The 25,165-nt window shown below is 42.4% G+C and overlaps 1 protein-coding gene across 4 annotated transcripts in view; it reads right to left on the reverse strand.

The window, feature by feature from the left end:
• Positions 1-25,165, reverse strand: part of ZNF462 (zinc finger protein 462) — a 152,599-nt gene that overhangs the window by 11,264 nt on the left and 116,170 nt on the right. For all 4 annotated transcript variants that reach the window (XM_069575514.1, XM_069575513.1, XM_069575511.1 and 1 more), the window contains exon 10: positions 17,048-17,271. In XM_069575514.1, the coding sequence (XP_069431615.1) occupies positions 17,048-17,271 (224 nt within the window). The remainder of the gene's footprint in view (positions 1-17,047; positions 17,272-25,165) is intronic.

Genomic DNA, 25,165 nt, shown 5'->3' on the forward strand with positions numbered 1-25,165 from the left:
GTGCTGACCAAAGGTGGTCCACTGGAGAGGTCAATGGCAAGCCACTTCACTATTCTTGCCTTGAGAAAAGTATGAAAAGGCAAAAAGATATGATGCTGAAAGATGAACTCCCCAAGTTGGTAGGTGCCCAATACGCTACCGGAGAAGAGTGGAGAAATAAAACCAGAAAGAATGAAGCGACAGAGCCAAGTGAAAATAACGCCCAGTTGCAGATGTGACTGGTGATGGAAGTAAAGTCTGATGCTGTAAAGAGCAATACTGCACAGGAACCTGGAACGTTAGGTCCATGAATCAAGGGAAATTGGAAGTGGTCAAATAGGAGACGGCAAGAGTGAACATCAGCATTTTAGGAATCAGTGAACTAAAACGGACTGGAAAGGGCGAATTTAACTCAGATGACCATTATATCTACTACTATGGGCAAGAATTCCTTAGAAGAAATGGGAGTAGCCATCATAGTTAACAAAAGAGTCTGAAATGCAGTACTTGGATACAGTCTCAAAAATGACAGAATGATCTCTGTTCATTTCCAAGGCAAATCATTCAATATCACGGTAATCCAGGTCTATGCCCCGACCAGTAGCTGAAGAAGCTGAAGTTGAACAGTTCTATGAAGATCTAGAAGACCTTCTAGAACTAACAAACACCCAAAAAAGATGTCCTTTTCATTACAGGGGACTGAAATGCAAAAGTAGCAAGTCAAGAGATACCTGAGGTAACAGGCAAATTTGGCCTTGGAGCACAAAAGAAGCAGGGCAAAGACTAACAGAGTTTTGCCAAGAGAATGCACTGGTTATAGGAAACACCCTCTTCCAACAACACAAGAGAAGACTCTCCACATGGACATCACCAGACGGTCAATAATGAAATCAGACTGATTATATCCTTTGCAGCCAAAGATGGAGAAGCTCTGGATAGTCAGCAAAAACAGAGGAGCTGACTGTGGCTCAGATCATGAACTCCTTATTACCAAATTGAGACTTAAATTGAAGAAAGTAGGAAAACCACTAGAGTATTCAGGTATGACCTAAATCAAATCCCTTACAATTATGCAATGGAAGTGAAAAATAGATTCAAAGGATTAGATTTGATAGAGTGGCTGAAGAACTATGGATGGAGGTTTGTAACACTGTACAGGAGGCAGTGATCAAGACCATTCCCAAGAAAAGAAATGCAAAAAGGCAAAATGGTTGTCTGAGGAGGCCTTACAAATAGCTGAAAATAGAAGAGAAGTGAAAGGCAATGGAGAAGAGGAAAGATACAATCATTTGAATGCACAGCTCCAAAGAATAGCAGGGAGAGATAACAACAGAATCAGAAAGACTAGAAATTTCTTCAAGAAAATCAGTGATACCAAGAGAACTTTTCATGCAAAGACAGGCACAATAAAGGACAGAAATGGTATGGACCTAACAGAAGTAAAAGATATTAACGAGGTGGCAAGAATACACAGAAAAACTATACAAAAAGATCTTCATGACCCAGATAACCACAATGGTGTGATCACTTTCCTAGAAACAGACATCCTGGAATCCGATATCAAGTGGGCCGTAGGAAGCATCACTACGAACAGAGCTTGTGGAGGTGATGGAATTCCAGTTGAGCTATTTCAAATCCTAAAAGATGATGCTGTGAAAGTGCTGCACTCAATATGCCAGCAAATTTGGAAAACTCAGCAGTGGCCACAGGACTAGAAAAGGTCAGTTTTTATTCCAATCCCAAAGAAAGGCAATGACAAAGAATGTTCAAACTATCACACAACAATTGCACTCATCTCACATGCTAGCAAAGTAATGCTCAAAATTCTCCAAGCCAGGCTTCAACAGTACATGAACTGTGAACTCCCAGATGTTAAAGCAGGATTTAGAAAAGGCAGAAGAACCAGAGATCAAACTGCCAACATCCGTTGGATCATCAAAAGAGGAAGAGAGTACTGAAAGAAAAAGCATGAAGTAAAGCAAGTACTTCTGCTTTACTGACTACACGAAAACCTTTGATTGTGTGGATCACAACAAATTGGAAAATTTATCTGCCTCCTGAGAAACCTGTATGCAGGTAAAGAAGCAACAGTAAGAATGGGACATGGAACAACAGACTGTTTCCAAATCGGGAAAGGAGTACATCAAGGTTGTATATTTTCACCCTGATTATATAACTTATATGCAGAGTATATCATGAGAAATGCTGGGCTTGATGGAGCAGAAGCTGGAATGAAGACTGCCAGGAGAAATATCAGTAACTTCAGATACGTAGGCGATACCACTCTTAAGACAGAAAGTGAATAAGAACTGAAGAGCCTCTTGATGAAAGTGAAAGAAGAGAGGAAAAAGTTGGCTTAAAACTCAACATTCAGAAAACTACGTTCATGGCATCTGGTCCCATCACTTCATAGCAAATAGATGGGAAAACAATAGAAATAGTAAGAGACTTTATTTGGGGGAGGAGGCTCCAAAATCACTGCAGGTGGTGAGTGCAGCCATAAAATTAAAAGATGCTAGCTCCTTGGAAGAAAACCTATGACCAACCAAGACAGTGTATTAAACATCAGAGACATTGCTTTGCTGACAAAGGTCCATCCAGTCAAAGCTATGATTTTTCCAATAGTCATGTATGGATGTGAGAGTTGGACTGGGAAGAAAGCTGAGCACAGAAGAATTGATGCTTTTGAACTGTGGTGTTGGAGAAGACTCTTGAGAGTCCCTTGGACTTCAAGGAGATCAAACCAGTCAATGCTACAGGAGATCAGTCCAGAATATTCACTGGAAGGACTGATGCTGAAGCTGAAACTCCAGTACTTTGGCCACCTGATGTGAAGAACTGACTCACTGGCAAAGACCCTGATGCTGGGAAAGATAGAAGGCAGGAGCAGAAGGGTATGACAGAGGATGAGGTGGTTGGATGGCCTCCCCAACTCGATGGACATGAGTTTGAGCGAGCTCTGGGAGCTGGTGATGGACAGGGAAGCCTGGTGTGCTTGCAGTCCATGGGATCGCAAAGAGCTGGACATGACTAAGGGACTGAACTGAACTGAGTCAATAAGTAGTACTGGGAAAACTGGACAGCTATACGTAAAAGAATGAAATTAGAACATTCTCTAACATCATACACAAAAATAAACTCAGTTCAGTTCAGTCGCTCAGTCGTGTCCAACTCTTTGAGACCCCATGAATCACAGCACACCAGGCCTCCCTGTTCATCACCATCTCCCGGAGTTCACTCAGACTCACGTCCATCGAGTCTGTGATGCCATCCAGCCACCTCATCCTCGGTCATCCCCTTCTCCTGCCCCCAATCCCTCCCAGCATCAGAGTCTTTTCCAATGAGTCAACTCTTAAACTCAAAATGGATTAAAAACCTAAATATAAGACTGGATACTATAAAACTCTAAGATTAAAACATAGGCAAAATACTCTTCGACATAAATCACTGCAGTATTTTTCTATCCAAGGGAAATTTAAAAAAAAAAGGGGACCTAATGAAACTCAAAATGTTTTGTACAGCAAAGGAAATCATCAATGAAATGAAAAGACAACCCACAGAATGGGAGAAAATATTTGAAAACGATGTGACCAGTGAGGGAGTAATGCCTAAAATATATAAACAGCTCATACAGCTCAGTATCAAAAAACCAAAAAACCCAAGTGGACAGAAGATCTAAATATACATTGATCCAAAGAAGACATATGGCCAATAAATATATTAGAAGATGCTCAACATTGCTAATTATTAGAGAAATGCAAATTGTAACAATAATTATGTATCACTTCATACTGGTCAGAATGGTCATCATTAAAGAGTTTACAAGTCAGGACTTCCCTGGCAGTCTGGTGGTTAAGACTCCCTAAGTTTCCACAGTAGGAGACACAGGTTCGAGCTCTGGTTGGGAAACTAAGATCTCACATGCTGCATGGTGTGGGCTCCCACCAAAAATGTCTATAAACAACATGTGCGGGAGAAGGAGGAGAGAAAAGGGAAACTTCCTACACGGTTGGTGAGGATGTAAATTGGTACAACCACTATAGAGAACAATATCAGTCAGTTCAGTTCAGTCACTCAGTCGTGTCCACCTCTTTGCCACCCCATGGACTGCAAGCACACCAGGCTTCCCTGTCCACCACCAGCTCCTGAAGCTTGCTCAAACTCATGTCCATCGAGTTGGTGAGGCCATCCAACCATCTCATCCTCTGTGGTCCCATTCTCCTCCTGCCTTCTCTCTTTCCCAGCATCAGGGTCTTTGCCAATGAGTCAGTTCTTCGCATCAGGTGGCCAAAGTAGTGGAGCTTCAGCTTCAGCATCAGTCTTTCCAATGAATATTTAGGACTGATTTCCTTTAGGATGGACTGGTTGGATCTCCTTGTAAGTCCAAGGGACCCAGGAGTTTTCTCCAACACCACAGTTCAAAAGCATCAATTCTTCAGCGTTCAGCTTTCTTTATAGTCCATTTCCACATCCATACACGACTACTGGAAAAACCATAGCTTTGACTAGATGGACATCTGTCAGCAAAGTAATGTCTCTGCTTTTGAATATGCTGTCTAGGTTGATCACAACTTTCCTTCCAAGGAGCAAGTGTCTTTTAATCTCATGGCTGCACTCACTATCTGCAGTGATTTTGGAGCCCAAGCAAATAAAGTCTGTCACTATTTCCAGTGTTTCCCCATCTATATGCCATGAAGTGATGGGAGCAGATGCCATGATTTTAGTTTTTTGAATGCTGAGTTTTAAGCCATCTTTTTTACTCTCCTCTGTCGCTTTCATCAAGAGGCTCTCCAGTTCCTCTTTGATTTCTGCCATAAGGGTGGTGTCATCTGCATATCTGAGGTTATTGATGTGTCTCTCGGCAATCTTGATTCCATCTTGTGCTTCATCCAGCCCAACATTTCACATGATGTACTCTGCATATAAGTTAAACAAGCAGGGTGACAATATACAGCCTTGACGTACTCCTTTCCCGATTTGGAACCAGTCTTGTTGTTCCATGTCCAATTCTAACTGTTGCTTCTTGACCTGCATACAGATTTCTCAGGAGGCAGGTAAGGTGGTCTGGTATTCCGATCTCTTTCAGAATTTTCCACAGTTTGTTGTGATCTACACAGTCAAAAGCTTTGGTGTAATCAATAAAGCAGAAGTAGATGTTTTTCTGGAACTCTCTTGCTTTTTCTATGATGCAGTGGATGTTGGCAATTTGATCTCTGGTTCCTCTGTCTTTTCTAATTCCAGCTTGAACTCCTGGAAATTCATGGTTCACGTACAGTTGAAGCCTGGCTTGGAGAATTTTAAGCATTACTTTGCTAGCATGTGAGATGAGTGCAATTGTTGTGTGATAGTTTGAACATTCTTTGTCATTGCCCTTCTTTGGGATTGGAATGAAAACTGACCTTTTCCAGTCCTGTGCCCATTGCTGAGTTTACCAAATTTGCTGGCATGTTTTTTTTTTTTTTTTTTTTTTTGCTGGCATGTTGAATGCAGCACTTTCACAGCATCATCTTTTAGGATTTGAAAATAGCTCAACTGGAATTCCATCCCCTCCACTAGCTTTGTTCATAGTGATGCTTCCTAAGGCCCACTTGACTTCGGATTCCAGGATGTCTGGTTCTAGGAAAGTGATCACACCATTGTGGTTATCTGGGTCATGAAGATCTTTTTGTATAGTTTTTCTGTGTATTTCTTAATATCTTCTGCTTCTGTTAGGTTCATACTATTTAATGGTATAGACCTAACAGAAGAGAACACTGTAGAGGTTCCTTAAAGCTAAAAATGACTCAGCAACCCCACTCCGGGGCATAAATCTGAAGAAAATCATAATTTGAAAAGATGCATGTACCTCAACGTTCAGTGCAGTACTGTTTACAATAACCAAGAAATGGAAGCAGGCTAAATGCCCATCGACAGAGAAATGAACACAGAATACGCGGTACATATACACTACTTGGGCTTCCCTCATAGCTCAGCCGGTAAAGTATTTGCCTGCAATGATGGAGACCCAGGATCAATTCCTGGGTTGGGACGATCCCCTGGAGAAGGAAATGGCAACCCACTTCAGTATTCTTGCCTGGAGAATCCCACGGACAGGGGAGCCTGGCACGCTACAGTCCATGGGGTCACTAGAGTAGGACACGACTTAGCAACTAAACCACCATGTACTACTTAGCCATAGAAAAATGAAGGAAAATACCATTTGTAACAACATGGATGGACCCACAAATCATCACACTCAGTGAAGTAAGTCAGAGAAAGACATTTATCATACGGTATCGCTTATATGTGGAATCTTAAAAAAATGGCACAAATGAACATATTTACAAAACAGAAATAGGGTTATAGATGTATAATACTAACTTACAGTAATGGGGGGGGAGAGGGGTAGGGATAACGGGGAGATTGGGATTGATATATACACACTACTATATAGAAAGCAGATAACTAATAAGGACCTACTGTATATCACAGGGGATATTCTGTAATATTCTGTAATAACCTATATGGGGAAATAATCTGAAAAATAATGGATATATATGTATATATATTCAATATATATTCAAATATATATATATTTGAACCGCTCTGCTATACACCTAAAATTAATACAACACTGTAATTCAACTATACTCCAATATAAATTTTTAAAAAATAGATTAATTAAAAAAAAACACAGTAGTAAGACTTACAGTATATAAACGTTTCTTTCATGTTTAGATCTTATAGGCTAAATTCTTAGACATGAAATTGTGTCAAAGTCAAATGATATACAGATTTTGTATTACAGTTCCAATATATTTCTAAGTTGGCTTCTAAAACGTTCATACTGGTACATGATCAGTACTTTCTGGACCCAGAAACTAGTGGGTATCTGACCAACTTCTTAATGGGCCAGAAGACCTATGGAGGGACATTCACTTTTTTTCTTTGGAGATGAGAAGCAATTTATCACCTTGTTTCCCAAAAGGGCCACAACAGAGGGAGAAAGAGAGCAAGGCTGAGTGTGCGTTCTAGAACCTGGCTGCTTGGAGCCTTCTGAAGGCAGAAGAAGCCATCCACGCTTTTAAAGGGTAGACTGTTCAAATACATAATCACTCAAGACAGTAAAGGGATTTGTGAATGTCCATGAACCCAAAGTCACCTGTGAGGGCTACTGACACAGAACTGTGTGAAAACTTGTCTAGTAAGGAAGTGAGATGAAGTGCCAATGAGCAGCAAAACCTGTCCCCCTTCACACTGAAGTGGGGACACTGCAAACCCTTCCACGCTCACGCTGGATGCTCAAGCTGCAGCACTACATTTGTCTCTTTGTTAGTTGCTTGTTAGCCAGGCAGCAAAATGGTTTTGATCTGTCCTTAGCAGAGGAATGTCCATACTAATTCTTACTTCTAAGAATTCTTCTAAGAATTCGAGATCTTACTTCTAAGAGGAGAGGAATGTTATGTGATTTACAAATATAACCAAGTTGCACGTGCATTTTCATACTGTCCTGGGGAACAAACCAGTTTTGCAGGAAAGACTGATATAAACTTGCCTGTAAAGGGAAGAATGACACTGAACGCTCTCATCTACAGGTTGCCTAGCAGACATCAAGTGGAGGAGATGATGATGAAGAAAAACCTACTTAACCTTGCCAGAGGCCCCCTCCTAGCGACTTTTAACACTTGTACATTGAAAAAGAGACACCCGAGCAGGGTGTGCACATTACCTAACGGTGCATGCTCATGTTAAGGAGAAAGGCCAAGCGAACTTCTTACTTCTACAAGAAGTGACAGCAGAGAACATGGAAAAACTGCCTCTGACATCAGAAATGACCATGTCAGTCACAAACTGAGAATATGTAGTTACAAAGACTTTAAAGGACTTATGGCCCAGGCCAGAAAATTTTTCTGCCAAAGGCCAGCTGAGCAAGTCTTCTTAGGCTTTCTGGACCACACAGTCTTGTCACAACTACTCAATTATCCTCTATCTTGAAAGCAGTCACAGATAATATGGAAATGGATGAGCATGACTGTGTTCCCAGGAAACTGTACTTAGGGACACTGAAATTTGAATTTCATGTAATTTCACATGTCACGAAATATTACTCTTTTGATTTTTGTCAACCTATTAAAAAATGTCAAAACCATTCTTGGCTGTCAGACCATATAAATAGGCAGTGGTTCTGATTTTGGTCCACGGGCCAGCATTTGCCCACCCCTGACGTAGGCTTTCAGGTGGCTTCCCCAGTGGATCTTCTTTGCCTGTCTCTGAAAGTCAGAATGGGAATGAGGGAAAGGAAGCAGTGGGACAAAGGTTCAGCGAAGTGTTGTCTCTACAAATCTTACAGGGAGATGGTCAAAGACGCAGGTAAAAGTCGTGAATTCTCAATGAGCCTTTCAATCAGAGCTCTTGGAAAAGCTTCTAGAAAGCAGCCCAGCGTATTAAGGTTCTATGAAAGATGAGTCATGGCACACTTGCTAAGCAAGTATGCTGCCGTCCTATTTGATAGAAACTTTTATCCAGTACTTAGCATGCTGGCTGTGACTCTGTTTAAGCTCATCTCACTTGCTTGCTTATAAACTCTTCCAGGGTAGCAACCATTTCTTACTTAGTTTTATAGGCTCAGTGCAGAGTATAAGGCCAGTCATCTAGTTGACACATGTTACTGAATTTACCAGAGGCAATCATAAAGTATAAAGTATAAAGGACTTCATAATATTGTATGCCAAGGTATAAATTTGCTTGCTAATAAAACTGGACATTTTTCTAAAAGATTTTGTTCTCAGTATAGTTCAGTCGCTCAGTCATGTCCGACTCTTTGCGACCCCATGAATTGCAGCACGCCAGGCCTCCCTGTCCATCACCAACTCCCGGAGTTCACTCAGACTCACGTCCATCGAGTCGGTGATGCCATCCAGCCATCTCATCTTCTGTCGTCCCCTTCTCTTCCTGCCCCCAATCCCTCCCAGCATCAGAGTCTTTTCCAATGAGTCAACTCTTCGCATGAGGTGGCCAAAATACTGGAGTTTCAGCTTTAGCATCATTCCTTCCAAAGAAACCCCAGGGCCGTATTCTAATGCTTACCAAATAATTATATGCTAAAAATTAATACAGTGATTTTTACACATATCACGTAACCCTTATGATCATTCTGCAAGCTATGTGTCATCTTCCATATCTGTAGATGAGGCAAACAGAACACAAAATAAGTTAAGTGATAGGCCAGGTTTGAACTCACACCTTCAGGTGACACAGCTCCCGCTTTCCCCATTAGAATACAGATCATCTGTTGAAATGCAAAACTGCTTACAAAACACGTACAAATTATCCATGGGACACTGGCTGAACACAAGAATAAGGGAGAAAAAAGTACTGTGTCAATAATGTTCATTCCAAAGTTTGATGGGATGAAGCAGGAAGAATCTTTTAAGAATATTTTCTTCAAAAGTAAAAACCATTTTAAGGACAAGGACAGTAAGAATGAAGGCTGGTAAAGGACCGGAAGGGTATGGTGCATAGACGTCAAGGAGAGTACCTACTTTCCTTTGCGATCATTGAGTTAGAACAGAAAACACGCTGTTGCCAGACCTGACTTAGCAAAAGTTCAGACGAAATCAATCATTTTGAGAATCTCAGCACAACCCCAGTCACAAGCACTCAAGAAAGCCAAGTGAAAGGCATCGTTAAAAGTCAAAAGAATTTTGTTGTCGGCCAACTGAGCTGTTGCCAATCTCCAGAACTCGAAATCCAGAGGCCAAGATGCTGCTGCTGCCATGTTCTGGTTATTTGGACAAACAGGATACTTCAAATTTCTCATCTGAAAAGTGATTTCACTTATTGATTTATTTAGCAACCAGCTAGTGGAGACTTAATTATATGCAGGGCACCATGGTGAGATTTGAGAAGGAAAGAGAGGTAAACATTGTGGCTTTCATTTTAAGAATGTTGCACCCAGTGGCAAGACAGAATCATGTTAAGAGTTAAATACAAGCTGAGGCTGCATGAACACGTGCCTGAATAGACGAAGAAGGAAAGTTCTACGCAAGTTTGGAAGCAGAGGCCATTCATTTTGGCTGGATACTTTATTTTTTATGTACGTATGTAAGTATGTTGTCCTCTGCTCATCCCCAATAGCATATTGGACACCGTCCAACCTGGGAAACTCATCTTTCGGTGCTTATCTTTTTGTGTTTTATACAGTTAATGAAGTTCTCATGGCAAGTATACTGGGGTGGTTTGCCATTCCCTTCGAACTGTGTTGCGGGAAAGACTCAGAGTCCCTTGGACAGCAAGGAGATCAAACCAGTCAATACGAAAGGAAATGAACCCTGAATACTCATTGGGAGGACTGAAGCTGAAGCTCCAATATTTTGGTCATCTGATGAGAACAGCTGACTCATTGGAAAAGTCCCTGATGACTGGGAAAGATTGAGGGCAGAAGGAGAAGAGGGCGTCAGAGGATGAGATGGCTGGATGGCGTCACCGAGGCAATGGACAAGAACTTGGGCAACCTTTGGGAGACGGTGAGGGACAGGGAGGTCTGGTGTGCTGCAGTCCATGGGGTTGCAAAGAGTCAGACACGACTGGGAGACTGAACAGCAACAAATGTATGCATTTATAAGATTTTTTTTTGATGTGTCCCATTTTTAGTCTTTCTTGAATTTGTTACAATATGGTTTCTGGTGTTTATATTCTACTTTTTTGGTCATAAGGCATGTGGTATCTTAGCTCAAGGATCAAGGATCAAACCCTTACCCCTTACATTGGAAGGTCAAATCTTAACCACTGGATCATTAGGGAAGTCCCACTGGCAGAAGACTTTAGTGGACTGTTCCAAAGGTTACAGGCTAAGAACATTTCCAAATACCTACTTGAGAAATACCATCTATGGTTCTGCCAGGCACATCCCTCTGAAAAATTACCACACCTTTTGCTCATCTACCTCTGATATTTTTGGTCTTCCAAAATACATGAAAGAAGCAGGTCTAGAGTTGACAAATTCAGAAGCAACTAACACGAGGGAGAGCAGAGATGAAATGACAATCTTTTGAAAAGACTTCAGCTTGCAGGAACCCATGGAGGCGATAAAGCTAGAATGTTAGTACTTAGTTCAGAAAGTAAACCCAGTCCAAAAAAGCATGGCCTAAAGTGTATTTTATGGTTTGGAGTTGGCAAAGGTTCTTCTTTTATTTCTTATTTCCTTTGCTGGAAACAAATATTTGATGTAACTTTTTTTTGCCATCATGGATTTCACTGGTCCAGAGAGTGGAACAATTTTACTGGAATAAGTAAAACATTGGCTATTCCTCCTAAGCTGAATGTTCTGCTGCTTCCTTCAAAATGACAAAAAGTAAGAGATACGAGTTCCTTAGAGTTCAGCTGCCTGAGGCTCCATTTGTATAAAAAATTAAAAACATTTCAAAGTAAATTCAATTAGTGAATGTGTATTGCCTGAATAGACTATCCTTCTAAATTTAATATAGCTAACATGACAATTTTACGAGCAAACCATGTTAGAGATAATATATTTTTATGTTCCTTAAACTAGCAAAGAGACTTCAGAATCATAAAGAACACTAACAAGGTATTGCAGATACTTAAACTTTCTTCAAAGAAAAAATATATGTGTGGTTTTCCAAATGTGAGAAGTGTGAGGTTTGGCTTTTTTCACGACTTCAAGGTTCCTAGAAATGTTACATCTTCATCTTGCCACCAGCATTGCTAATAGACGGCATTACTGACACATAATTTCATTCGTGTGTGTGTGTGTGAGAGAGAGGGAGGAACATAGAGAGCGAAAGGACAGAATAGTCCACCTCGAGAAGACTTTATGAGATAGAAAAAAAAAAGGGGGAGTTGAAGGATGAAAAACTAAAATTCCAAATAGCCTCTACTGTTTACTTTAGATTCCAAGAGATTCTAAGTTAGATTCTTTGTTCACTGGTGCAAAGAAAAAGATCGAGGAAGACAAGATTCTGTGACACCTGAAAAATGAAGGTGCTAAAACAAATAAAAAGAGAAAAAATGAAAGTACTGATGTCACTCCTTTTCTATTTCACCTTCGCATTCTGAGGATAAACACAGCAGTGTAAATCCAGGGCACTTGAGAGTTTCGTTCTTCAGTGGAATGGTTTATTTGATTTTAGGGATCCTTTCTGCTGAACTAGTATTCTGTCCAGTCCATGAAATGATAACAGTCTGACATCTTCAGAGACATTCCTGAAGTTTACAAGCTTTGAAGGCAGAATTTAGGAGTCCAGTTTTGAATGCCCAGTTCTGTTTAATGAACTTCTGTGACTGAAAATACATCCCATAGTGTCTTTTAGTTTCTTGTATATATTCTCTCTACCACACAAAATCACCTAAAGCTACTCGTGGAAGAATGTAATGAGCAACACACTCAACACATCATTTTACTAGAAGAGCAAGTAAACCTCAGTTTAGAACCAATTGCTACGTCTTCTGCACGTTTTATTTTTGACAGTATACACATTCATCTGGATCTCTGCATCTTTATAGATCTATCTGTTCTCAAGATCCACCTTGCAAGAAGACTGCAGAAAATTAACATGTACTGAAGGCTGACCATGTGTCAGCTCATGGGAAACTTGCATCTTTTAGGTATAATTACCATAAAATTAACCTATTTCAAGTGAACATTTCCATGAGTTTTAGAAAATGTATGCATTGGTACAACTCTCCACTATCTTCTATGACTCTAAGAAGCTCCCTCATACCATCTGCCATCGATCTCTGCTCCAAACCTCCAGTCCCAAACAGCTTCTGATCTGCTTTGTCTCCTTAATTCTGCCTTTTCTAGAAATTGCACATCTAGTATTTTGTGTCTGGCTTTGGGCTTCCGTGGTGGCTCAGATGGTAAAGAATCTGCCTGCAATGTGGGAGACCTGGATTCCTTCCCTGGGTTGGGAAGATCCGCTGGAGAAGGGAACAGCTACCCACTCCATTATTCTGGCCTGGAGAATCCCATGGACAGAGGAGCCTGGCAGGCTACAGTTCATGGGGGTCGCAAAGAGTCAGACACGACTGAATGACTTTCACTTTGTCCGTTGAACGTGATGATTCTGAGATTCAGCCACACTGCTACACGCGTCAGTAGCTCATTTCTTTCACTGATCAGTAGTATTCCACTGTCTGGATACAGCACATTTTGTTTACGCAGCCACTTTATGTGACAGCAGACTTGCTGGGTCAGATGGTAAAGTGTGGGTTTCACTTTTAAACAAATTGACAGAATGCTCCAAAGCAGATGTGCCAGATAACATGCCGTTCAGCCATGTGTGAGATTTTCAGTCGTCTCTTCACATCCTCATCAACACTTGGTGCTATCGGCCTTCTTAGTTTTAGCCGTTCTAGTGGATGGGTCTTATTAATGGTGAGTCTTATTAAGCATCTTTTGCATATTTGCATATCCTCATAAAGTGCCTATTCAGAACTTTCCCTCATTTTTAATTGAACTGTTAATCTTCTTATTACTGAGTTGCAAAATTTCTTTATATATATTTTGGTTGAAGTCTTTTGTTAGACAGTTATTTTGCAAATATTTGCCTCCAATCTGTTGCTTGCCTTTTCATTTGCTTAATGGTGTCTTCTGAAGAGCACCAATTTAATTTTGATGACACCTGATTTATTGATTTTTTTAATGATCACAGCTATTATATCATATCTAAGAATTTTTCCCCAAGAGAAATTTGAGCGACATTGTGTTTCTTGTTCAGTTTCTAAGTGGTGTATGACGCTTTGCGACCCCATGGACTGCAGCACACCAAGCTTCCCTGTCCTTCATTATCTCCTGAAGTTTGCTCAAATTCATGTCCATTGAGTGACACAAGGGTCAACAATCTCTATTTTCCACATGGAAATCCAACTGGAACAACACTACTTGTTGAAAAACTATCGTTTCCTTATTACTTTGGCACCTCTGATAAACATCAACTGTCCACATATATCAGGATTTATTACTGAACTTTTTCTTCTGCACCACTGATCATATATCTGTCCTTATATCAATACCATACTTTCTGGATCGCTGTAGCTTTACAGTAAAAGTTGCAATCAGGAAGGATGAGTCTTCCAATTTTGTTCTTTTTTCATACTGCTTATGCTATTCTAGGTCCTTTGCATTTCTATATACATTTTGCATGAGTTTATCAATTTCTACCAAAGAAAAAAGCCTACTGAGATTCTGATAGACTACACTGAATCTGTAGATCAGTTTGGGAAGCATTCCCAATATTGAGTCTTCTAATCCATGAGTATGGTATATATCACATTAATTTAGTTCTTTTGTTTCTCAATAGCATTTATAGTTTTCAGCAGATAGCTTTCACAGTTTCGCTTATTCTTAAGCATTTTGTTCTTTTTGACATTATAAATGAAATTGATCTTAAAATTTCATTTTCAGATTGTCTATTAGTAGTGTATAGAAATTTATATTGATTGTATCCTGCAATTTTGATAAACTCATGAATATCTAGTATCTTTTTAAATGGATTATTTAGGATTTTCTACCTACAAAGATCACATATTCTGTGAACAAAAACAGTTTTATTTCTTCCTTTCCAATTCTTTGGCTTTAATTTCTCATTCTTACCTTATGGTTCTTGACTTTAGTACACTGTATATTGACACTCTTATAGCCTTTTCAGGGATGCTGAAATCAGACTTCTGTATATCCTTTACCCCAAGGAATGACCATTTTTAAGTAATGCATAATGTCACTGTCTATCAGTCAAAAATTCACTTTCAGCAGCTGTCTTTGTTTACAAAACAGTGTTTGGGTAATTATTTCAAAAATTCAAACTGCATTTTATATTCATCATTTAGAAAAGAAGGAATCATTAATAAGCACAAGTCTCACACACTTAACAACAACTGAGACAAAGATGGAGATCATTAGGCATGCTGAGAGTGGCGATTCTTTAGCCTCAATTAGGTGCTCATTGGACTTAATAAGCTGGTCAACCATGAGAGAGTAAGATTAAAGAACCAAGCACAGCACAGTGAAAATACAACATATCAAAGCCCATGTCTAAAATGCAAAGTATAGTCAGTGATTTTATAGTCTATTTTAGGTCTTTAGGGACTGTAACTACCTTTCTGATGGGTGGTTCTCAAACCTGAGCACAGTTCAACTCACAGACAGACTGAGACACGGTTCTCAAAGTGTGGGAGATACCAGGACTTCGTTTAATCTTACAAAATTTCTGAGTAAAGTATGTAAGGATATGCAATTCCCATTTACAGATCAGGAAACAGATACAGAAATTGAAGTAACTTGCTGAAGCAGTTATAGTTAAGTGGTGAAGACAGAATTCAATCCTAGGTCTGTTTGGCTCCAGAAGTTCTTAACTGGGCTCCTAGTTTGCTGAGTAACCTATTTGCCTGATGCTTATTCTAAAGCCCACACAGTCCCACCTGCTTCTATATCTGGTATGGTTTCTAGTCTTGTCTGGAGTTCCCCAGTGACTCACAGCTACTATGCAACCACTGGGGAAGAATCTACTTTCCAGGTTTGCTCTGTCCCAAAATACTAGTCTGACGGCTTCAACACTGTAATAAAAAGACCTGAGGTGGTAACATAAATAAGACACAAGCACATAAATGTAAACAGCTTTGCTTGACATAGATGAGTGACTTTCCTTTCAGTGCGGGGGGCAGAAATGCCAGGAAGTTTGAATATGAAAGGGCATTAAAAAATTTTTTTTTTCTGGTATTAAAAGCTTTTAAGTGAGGTAATTCAGGCTTTTCTCTGCTTTCATTTTGGGGAGACACATTAGAAAATGAATGCATCCCAAAGCAGAGAAGTTAGCAATAATGCCATTATATGGTGAGTGGGTGATAAAGTTCAGCCTTCTCTCAACACCCTACAGAAAAATTCTAACCCTTGGGTGTAGATGACTCAGACAGGAATCTTTCTAACTTGGGTTTGTAAGTCCAGAAAAGAGGAACTGTATTTCCACTGATGGTACACAGCAAGAAAAAGGAAACAATACCAAAAGCGCTTCTCATTGTGCCTTAAGTAAACACTCGCTAGATGTTTGGGATTTGTTGGTTAATTACAAAACATTTCAACAGGCTCTTTTCATGAAACGAATACTATACTAATCATACTCCCCGCCCCGCTTCCACACACACACACACACACACACTCCCCGAACTCTGGACAATATACAAAACCAGAAACAACGGTCTTAATTCGTGCTATGCTATCCTCCGAGAAGTGAGGAAGCCGCCTGGGATATCTTACCCTCTGATCAGGAGACGTTTGGAAGAGAATTTTTTTCATAAATCCCATATTTTGTGTCTTATACCAATTTGTTCACTCCCACAAATATAACACACATTTTAGAGTCCTTATAATTAATGCTTAGACATGAATAGCAATGCTGTGGGAAATTTCTGTAACCAGCAATATACTGGGAAACAACCTACATGACTGAGGCACACTTGCTGGCAGAGCCAGCAGAGAGAAGAGGGGGCCAGTAACTATGGGTCCACAGCCTGTTGCCTAATTTTATAAATAAAATTTTTTTTGAAACACAGCCACGTCCATTCACTGATGTCTTCTCTAGGGCTCCTTTCTTGCTACAAGGGCAGAGCTGAATTGTTGCTACTGAGACCATCTGGCCTGCAAAGCCTAAAGTATTTTCTACCTAGCCCTTTACAGAAAAAAATTATCAAGCTTTGTGATAATACATTTAAAATAATATGGTAAAGTACTCTAGTTAGGGTAAGATGAAAACAAGAAAGAGAAGATACACTCTTTCATAGAAGGGATCACATATACTCAGAATGAAATAAAACAAAGCAAAGTGGGTACAGAAGAGACCAAAACCATTAAGCAGTCAGATGTGGGGGGTGGCATTACGGATGGCTTTCTTCCCCTCATCTGTGCTCCAATCTTCTAAAATGACCTTACAGTTCACTGACAATAGAATAAACTGAACCTCACTTCAAACATTATTTTAGCACGTCCGTCTGTCCTGCACAGAGCAGTACAGCTAGATTCGGCCCGGCCCCTCCCAACGCTGTGCCGAGGGTGGGAACGGGGAGGCCAGGCCCCTACCTTATGCTCATCCCGAAGGTGGCTGTCCAGTTCTTCCGTGTGCTTGGTCTCATAGTAGCAGAGCTGGCATTTGTAAGGTTTCAGTTCATTGTGCTTTTCTATGTGTTGCTGGAGGCTCTCGTCACTGGAGCAGGTGAAGGTACACTTATCACAGCGGAAAACTACTCCCTGCAAGTATTTGGACAGTTTGGATCGGCACACTTCAATGGGGACAACCCGCTCTTCTGTGGAAACAAATTGAATACAAAGATGGGAACTTTTACTGATGGAAAGCAGACGGTCTTTCTCGGGAGTATAAGGAAAAATTCCCCCATCTACTGTTGAAACTTCTCATGGCTGCAGGTCTGTGAACCGCGCACACATGCCACTGTCCCTCCTCCCAACCCCCCAAGTCCACAGTCCACTGGGACACGTGGGTGCTTCTCAGGCCAAAAGCTCTGTGTACTTGATACCCAGAAAGACCTATAAATAGGAGTGGGCGGGCTGAAAGGTGCTGCGGATTTCTGAATGGAGGTGATTAAAGGAGGAGACAAGAATAGAAGTTTCACTAACATGAATGATTATCAACAGCAACCACCAGCGCATCTTACTTCCCCAGCAAGTGGCATTTAGGCTTACAGAGATGTCCTTAACCACTCCAGTGTTCTTGCCTGGGAAATGCCATGGACAGAGGTGCCTGGAGGGTTAAATACTGTCTGCGGGGTCATAAAAGAGTTGGACATGACTTAGCAACTAAACAACAACAACAACAACAAGATGTCCGTAAGGGGGAAGGATAATGACATTCTTGGAGCACCTATGTGCCACTACTGTATACCTCCCTAGCAACTGTTAGGCCGAAGTTAGTCCCATTTCTACAAAGAGGTAAAACAAGGAACTGAGCTTTCAAGGCCGTCTCCTAAGGTCACAGACGCTGAAACTGCCTAACCTGGGACCCCACCCATGTCTGCCTACCGAACCGCAAATCGGCTCTCTTCCATCATTTCTAATTCCATTCCTGTTTCCCCTTCCAAGAAGTTCTCAAGGAGACTGTTTGCCTTTTCTTGAAACCAAAAGAATCTCTAAGATCAAATCTGAAAACAAAGAATCCTGGACACTTTCATTCACTGAAACTCCAACCCCAACTCAGGAAGAGCTCCGGCAGATGAAATGTCTGCAGGCAATCTTCCAGGAGAGGTAGGGTAGGGGTGGCGTGGGAGATGTGGAGGATTTGTGCCTTTTCAGACAATCTGTAATGTGATTGTCACCAAGGGAGAAAATAAAACAGAGAGGATTTGGGTGCTTTTCCCGTTAACATACCAAATGCTGTAGGGCTGCAAGTGTGTGTGTGTGTGTGTGTGTGTGCTTGTTTATTTTGTACTCTCTCACCCTTGTGTTTAACTGCTCAAATTAAATTTCACACCAGTCTGCCCAGAGTATCGGCACACGCGCCAGATATCCATAACTGGGATAAAATTAAAATCTGTGCTATTTATGCAAGGATCAAATATAGCATGTGTTTTCATGCTGTGTCTGGATTTCAGAAGACTCTGAAAGTTTACAAATGGACGCACACAACATACACTTATATTATTTAGAAACAGCAATGTATTATTAAGTCAGGAAGGCGCGCTATATCCTCGGTCACCAGGAGCAACATTCACAGAGCATCAGGATGCTGTGTGCTGAAGTCACTCGCTCTGGGAGCCCTCCCTCTTGGGCTGGCCTGTGTCTGCCCCTTGGGGAGTTTCTCCCACCCGAAGGCCTGCCTGCCTCTTAACAGCACATGCTCCTTGCAGGGCAGTCCCTGCCTTGGGAGTCCCTGAATGCAGCGATTAATTGGCCAGCGAGAATGTGGGCAGAGGAAGCGTGGAAGGTTGGTGTCTGCACCATACTCCCGGGAGCTCTAATGCATATGTTATTTTCCCTATACAAAGAGTCCGTCGCTTATTTAGAAATATAAATATTTTTAAACCAAAGTCGCGCAGACAGCTAAGAAACACATGATTATAATGGAATCCACACATTTTCTTAGAATAGCAAATGTTGTAACAGTCTTCTAACCATTCAGTTAGTTCCATGGTTTGGTGTAAATGGGAGGAAAAAAAAAATGCTTTGGTTTAAACTAATGAGCCTGAAGGAAGCCAGGGCTATGATGGTCGTTCTATGCCTCGAATCTAGGATTTCTCAATCGCAACGCTACTGATGTTTTGATGCCAGATAATTCCTTCCTCTGCGAGGTTTCCTATGCATTGTAGGATGTGTATCAGCAACCCCAGGCCCCTGCCCACCAAAGCCAGGAGTGCCCCCTCCTCCTCATCCTGACAACAGGAGATGGCTCCAGACAGCTGCATCATGAGAAGGCAAGATAAGATGGACCCTGGTTCAGACACTGGTCCAAGTCAAGGGCCAAGTATTCAGTCCAGCCACCCTGGACCTGTAGACAGGAGCAGGCTGGCACCCACGGCAAGAGATGGGGGTCCAGGCTGAAGCCAGGAGATCGGCCCCCACACCCAACACCTCAGGAGGTCATGGCGAAGTATTGATGTGAACTTTTCTGGCACCTTCTTTGAGACTTGCACCCCCCTCCACTGCTCTGTGTTTGTTCCTGATTTATACAATTTTGGCATTTCTACTGCTTCCCCACTCTTTCTTTGGCTCTGGCCTGTCCCGCCTGCCCTGGTTCTGTCCACCTCGGTGGAGACAGAGAACAGCTGGCTATAAGTTTCTGCGTAATGATGCCTCCAACACCTTGAAGACAGTCATTGCTCTCCAGCCTTCCCTTCTCCGCTGTAAATAATCGCTTCTTTCAAACTCGTTTTTTCTTATAGGTCTCCTTTCTCAATTCCTTTGGTTAGTTTTCTTCACAGTTTCAATTTCACTATGTGTGTCTCAGTGCATTTTGCACAGTCGGGAGTGTTCAGAATAATACCTTGGAGGTGAAACTCTAACACTGAACGGAAACAGCCACTCCCACTTATTAAGAGCTCACTAGGTTTCAAGCATGGTTACGTGTTGGATTCTCTTGGCTACTTTTTATTCGCACAACACCCTGCAAAGTCAGTTTTGAGAGTCTTCAGTGGAAACTGAAAACGGCTCAGTTGAACTACTTCCTCAAAGTCAGTGCTCTAATTCAGCACAAAGTTGTGGCCTGGGAGCCCGGGTCTGCTGACCTTTGACTGCATGCACCCTCCTCCGTCTCTCCTATAAAGAACTCTCCAGTCACGTCCAATCTGTATGCCGTGCACTTCTCAGCCTTTTATTCCTAAGAGTTCAAAATCGCAAAAGCTCTCAGTGTCTAAGGCAACCATTTTTATCTGAATTTCTTTCAAGTATCTCCTGGATTTCATAAAAGGTCATTTCCCTGATGACTTATTCTGAAAGGTATGCCTTCCTCATTTCCAAACTAAAACATTAACTCCCAAGTCTCTTAGTTATAATGGGTTATGGGTGTTAATTTTAGAAAACAAAGTTACCTTTTCCCCACCCCTCTCTTTCTACAAACATGGCTAACAGGACCAAGATAAAAAAACAAGACAGACTCTGAAAGGCGGGCAAAGGACTGACAGCGTTTTCTGAATGAGGTTATTCATGGTGGAGGCCAGTGAAGAACATAAGCTGGGAGACTGGACTGTTTCCAGGTAGGGCCTGAGCCCTGTCTTGGCTATGGAAGCTCAGCCACTTGGGGCTTTTCCTACAGGGGGCAGCGACAACTGTGGGTCTTTTCTTGACTTCACACGTCTCAAAATTACCTTGGGTAAGAAATCAAGGCCTGAATCACACTCACTGTGACTCAGCTTCCAGCACTGACTGCAATAATACTATGACTTCACCAGTTTTGACTACAAGACAGATCATGTCTCTCATCTGAAGTGAAGTGAAGTGAAGTTGCTCAGTTGTGTCCGACTCTTTGTGACTCCAGGGACTGTAGCCTACCAGCTTCCTCTGTCCATGGGATTTTCCAGGCAAGAGGACTGGAGCGGGGTGCCATCAGAGACTCATACTTAAAAGATATTGAGTGCTGCGGTTCATCAAGAGCCCAGAAGTATCTGCCGGGTGGGCAAATAATCTGTAAAATCACCACTACTAAAGGGGGGTCGGGGGAGAGGGGGTCACTTGTACTCAAAACAGTGAAAAAAAATCACATCACCATGGAGCCCAGAATCACCAAGTAACAATTCTTCCTGAAAGGCAGCCCACAACACACGTGGGTTTCCTCCCCACAATGTGCCAGGCCTCCCCACAATGTGCCAGGCCAGGGGTAGTGGGGGGTGGGGGCTGAGGGGTGGGTGAGGTGGGTGGGGATTTGAAAGTCACTCACTCCAACCAACTCCAAACGTAGATCGTCATGGTAGAAGGCCAAGACCCCCGCTGACCCAAACCAAAGATCCATCTGTTACTCTAACTCACAAACCAGGGACAAACGCGGAGGACCAGAAAGCCACCATCCCCAAATACAACCATAAAGAGACACATGTAAACATAAGCACAACAGTTCCTGTAAAAAGTTAAGTTTTGACATTAGCCAAGCTACCCTCTTCAAGCCAGACAAGAGCTGGGAACTGTACCTTTAACAGGAAGAAGTATGTGATGGGGATGAAGGGAACATGTAATTTCACTGAGTAAGATGAAAGACTGACAATCTCACTGTAGTATCTTTTTTTTTCCCCCCTCAAGAAAAAATGATACTCATCAGATAAATTAGGGGAGATTAGTTTTGTTCCAAAAACATACCCACCTGCAGGGTTCAGTTATATTTAGCATTTCTGCATGTATTGAGGTTACAGGCTGCGAAACACAAACTTTAAGTTTATAAGCCAAATGGAGACCCATCTCAATGATTGCGCAGCTCTGTAATTACAAATATTTGATGAAACTGTCTCATGCCTATAATTCAATTTTTGCCCAGTTTCTCAGGTTTGCTATAGGTATATAAGGGACATCCAGGCCAAGCAACGCATGCGGCAAACATTGCGCTTCCAATAGTTAGAACTCAGGAGAAATGCACTCTGGCTTCCCTGGTGGCTCAGATGGTAAAGAATCTGCCTACAATGCAGGAAACCTGGGTTCGATCCCTGGGCTGGGAAGATCTCCTAGAGAAGGAAATGGCAACCCACACTTGCCTGGAGAGATCCCACGGACAGAGGGGTCTGGTGGGCTACAGTCCATGGGGCTGCAAAGAGTTGGACACGACCGAGCAACCAAAAGCATTCACGTACTCTGAAACTATTTCTTCCCTTGTTCACTGTCCCTCTTCTTACTAAAGTTCACGCTCCTTCAATACCCTAACCTTGCCCGACTCTTCCTGGCAGTATCCCTAGAGCTTAAAGCAATGCTAGCATGTGGTGGGTGTTCATTTGTAACATGAATGAAAACCCATCCAACATCATACCACTTTCTCCTTGAACCAGAAGACTCAGGTTTAATTTTTCCCTGGTTACACTGGTCCCATCATGGTGAACCTCATCAAATGCTGATCTGACCTAAGTGCATGGTTCCTCAAAGAGATGGGTCTATAATCCTTGGCTTTAGTCTCTGCTAAATTAGAACTCACCAGGTATCTCATCAGTACCCCGGCTTCCCATCTGTCTACAGAGTAGCATTCTACTCCTGCGATGGGATCCAAGCCCTCTTTCATTTGACCGGAATATACCTTTCTAGCCTTGCCTCCAGCTGCTGCTATTGCTGCTAAGTCACTTTAGTTGTGTCCAACTCTGTGCGACCCCATAGACGGCAGCCCACCAGGCTCCCCCGTCCCTGGGATTCTCAAGGCAAGAACACTGGAGTGGGTTGCCATTGCCTTCTCCAATGCATGAGAGTGAAAAGTGAAAGTGAAGTCGCTTAGTCATGTCCGACTCTTAGCAACCCCATGGACTGTAGCCCACCAGGCTCCTCCGTCCATGGGATTTTCCAGGCAAGAGTACTGAAGTGGGGTGCCATTGCCTTCTCTAAGCCTTGCCTCCTAGTACCTTCTACTTTCACTCTGTAAACACATCTTCCCTCTACTCACCTGAGTGGTTTGTTAAAATTTTCCTTACACTCTGTAATGAGTCAAATGGAGTCCCCAGAAATTTATGTCCACCTGGCCCCTCAGAATGCAACCTTATTGAGACCTGAGGTCTTCACATGTTAGTAAAGATAAGATCGTATGGGAGAACAGATACACACACACACACACACACACACACACACACAGAAGAAGGCCATGTGCAAAGGGAGGGAGAGACTGGAGTGATATAGCTACAAGGCAAGGGATGCCAAGCAAAGTCGGGAGCCACGAGAGGCTGGGAAGAATCTAGGAAGGATTCTCCCCTAGAGTCTTTAGGGGGAACACAGCCTTACAAACAACGGCATTTCAGACGTCTAGGCTCCAAAATGGAAAAAGAATCCATTTCTGTTAAGTCCCCTACATAACGAATACACCCACCGCAAGTCCTCTCTGACTGCTGAAACGTTATCATGGATCAGTTTGAAAGCCACCCCCCTACCACCACCTCTCTCTACTCCAAACAGAAATACATCTGCCACTGTCAATCTCCTAGGTACTTATCACTCACTATCTTAAACATACTTATGCACACAGTTCATCTTTTTGAGGAGAGCAGACTGGCTCTCAGGTACCCCATCTTAACCCAAAGAACCCAGCACGGTACAGCAAGGAACAAGCAAATAATACATGACTACTGAACGCATGGACCAACAGAACGCTCTCTTTTGTAGCAGCCAATGTGATTCCACAGTTATTTCTCATTCAGATCACCCAGGAGTGGAATGAATTCCTTTTTCCTTCCTCCCTATTCAAATACAGCAATTTGTCTGGACAAAAAGCTAAGGAGACTGTATTCCTACAAACAGCAGCTTATTCTCAGGGCCAGTTCAGAAGCTGTTTTTCTTGCCATTCATTCCAAGTATTTTAATTAACCAAAGTCTCAGAAAGATCTCTTACTGCAGGCCCCAGAGACCAAAGATGTTTATTCATCCACAGAGTAAGGAGAGCACAGGTGCACAGAAAGCCACGTCTTGTTACTCTGAGATCAGCCCCAGCTCAAAACTGCCAGGCAGACCCCCACCCAACCCTGTCTTGTCAAGACTAGCTCCCACTGAGCCGCCATCTTGACTGAGACGGACCCCAAAGCCAGGCCAGGATGCAGATGGCAGACATGCTACCCCAAAGTGCCCTGCCTACCTGCGACTCAGTGGTCCCCATCTCTGACCCCCAACCTTCAGATCACTCTATCCCCAGACCCAGATACCACAGCCACTGGAATGCTCAACAGGGTGACGCCAACCACCTTCCCAAGGGTGAGGCAGTGATGCCTGGTGGGTAAAGGCGTGGACCGGGGGTGAGGCAGGCCTAGGATCAGATCCCAGCTGGGTCACTTATTAGTCATTTGACCTTGGGTAAGATGCTCAATCTTTCTGAACCTGTTTTCTCCCTTGTTATCAGGGATAACAGTTAACACCTACCACTTCGGGTTTTGTGAAAATTCCATGAAATGACTCACTGGAGAGCACTCAGCACAGCACCTGCTACCTAAAAAGTCCTCAGTAACAGTAACTATTGCTGTGGGTGTTGTCACTATTACAACAGTCCTCAAATACTCACGTTCATTCCAGATTGTACCCTTTCTGACCCCAATGAGGACAAACTCTACAATGCTAATGCTTCTTCTAATATAAATTATGTCTATAAATAAACAGAAAAGACTCTAAATAACCACTGACAGGCAATACGATGGATGGATCATGGGATCAGAAAATGGGGGTGGACACACAGCTTCCCTGCTCACTGGTTGAGTGACTCTGGTTGAACTACTTCTACCCTCACGGGTCCAGCGAGGGGCTAGGGGCAGTTCACCGCTGTTTTCTGGCTGGGGGCAGCATGCACTGCTTCATACACAGCGGCCCCCTCAGGAGAACCCCCCTGGAGAAACTCCTTTCAGGTTTCAGCACCTCAGATTCTTGAACATTCAAAAGTCTAATGAACACCCACAATCAAATTGATTCTGTTATCGTCTCCCCCACAGTGGGCTGGAGTCCCAGGGCTGAGACAGTAGCCCGCTGCTAACAAGCACACAGGATCCTGCGGCAGACACCAAAACTCTAGGTGAGTGTTCTCATACCTTCACGTGAACTTTT

This window comes from Ovis canadensis, chromosome 2, assembly GCF_042477335.2.
Source record: "Ovis canadensis isolate MfBH-ARS-UI-01 breed Bighorn chromosome 2, ARS-UI_OviCan_v2, whole genome shotgun sequence".
NCBI lineage: Eukaryota > Metazoa > Chordata > Mammalia > Artiodactyla > Bovidae > Ovis > Ovis canadensis.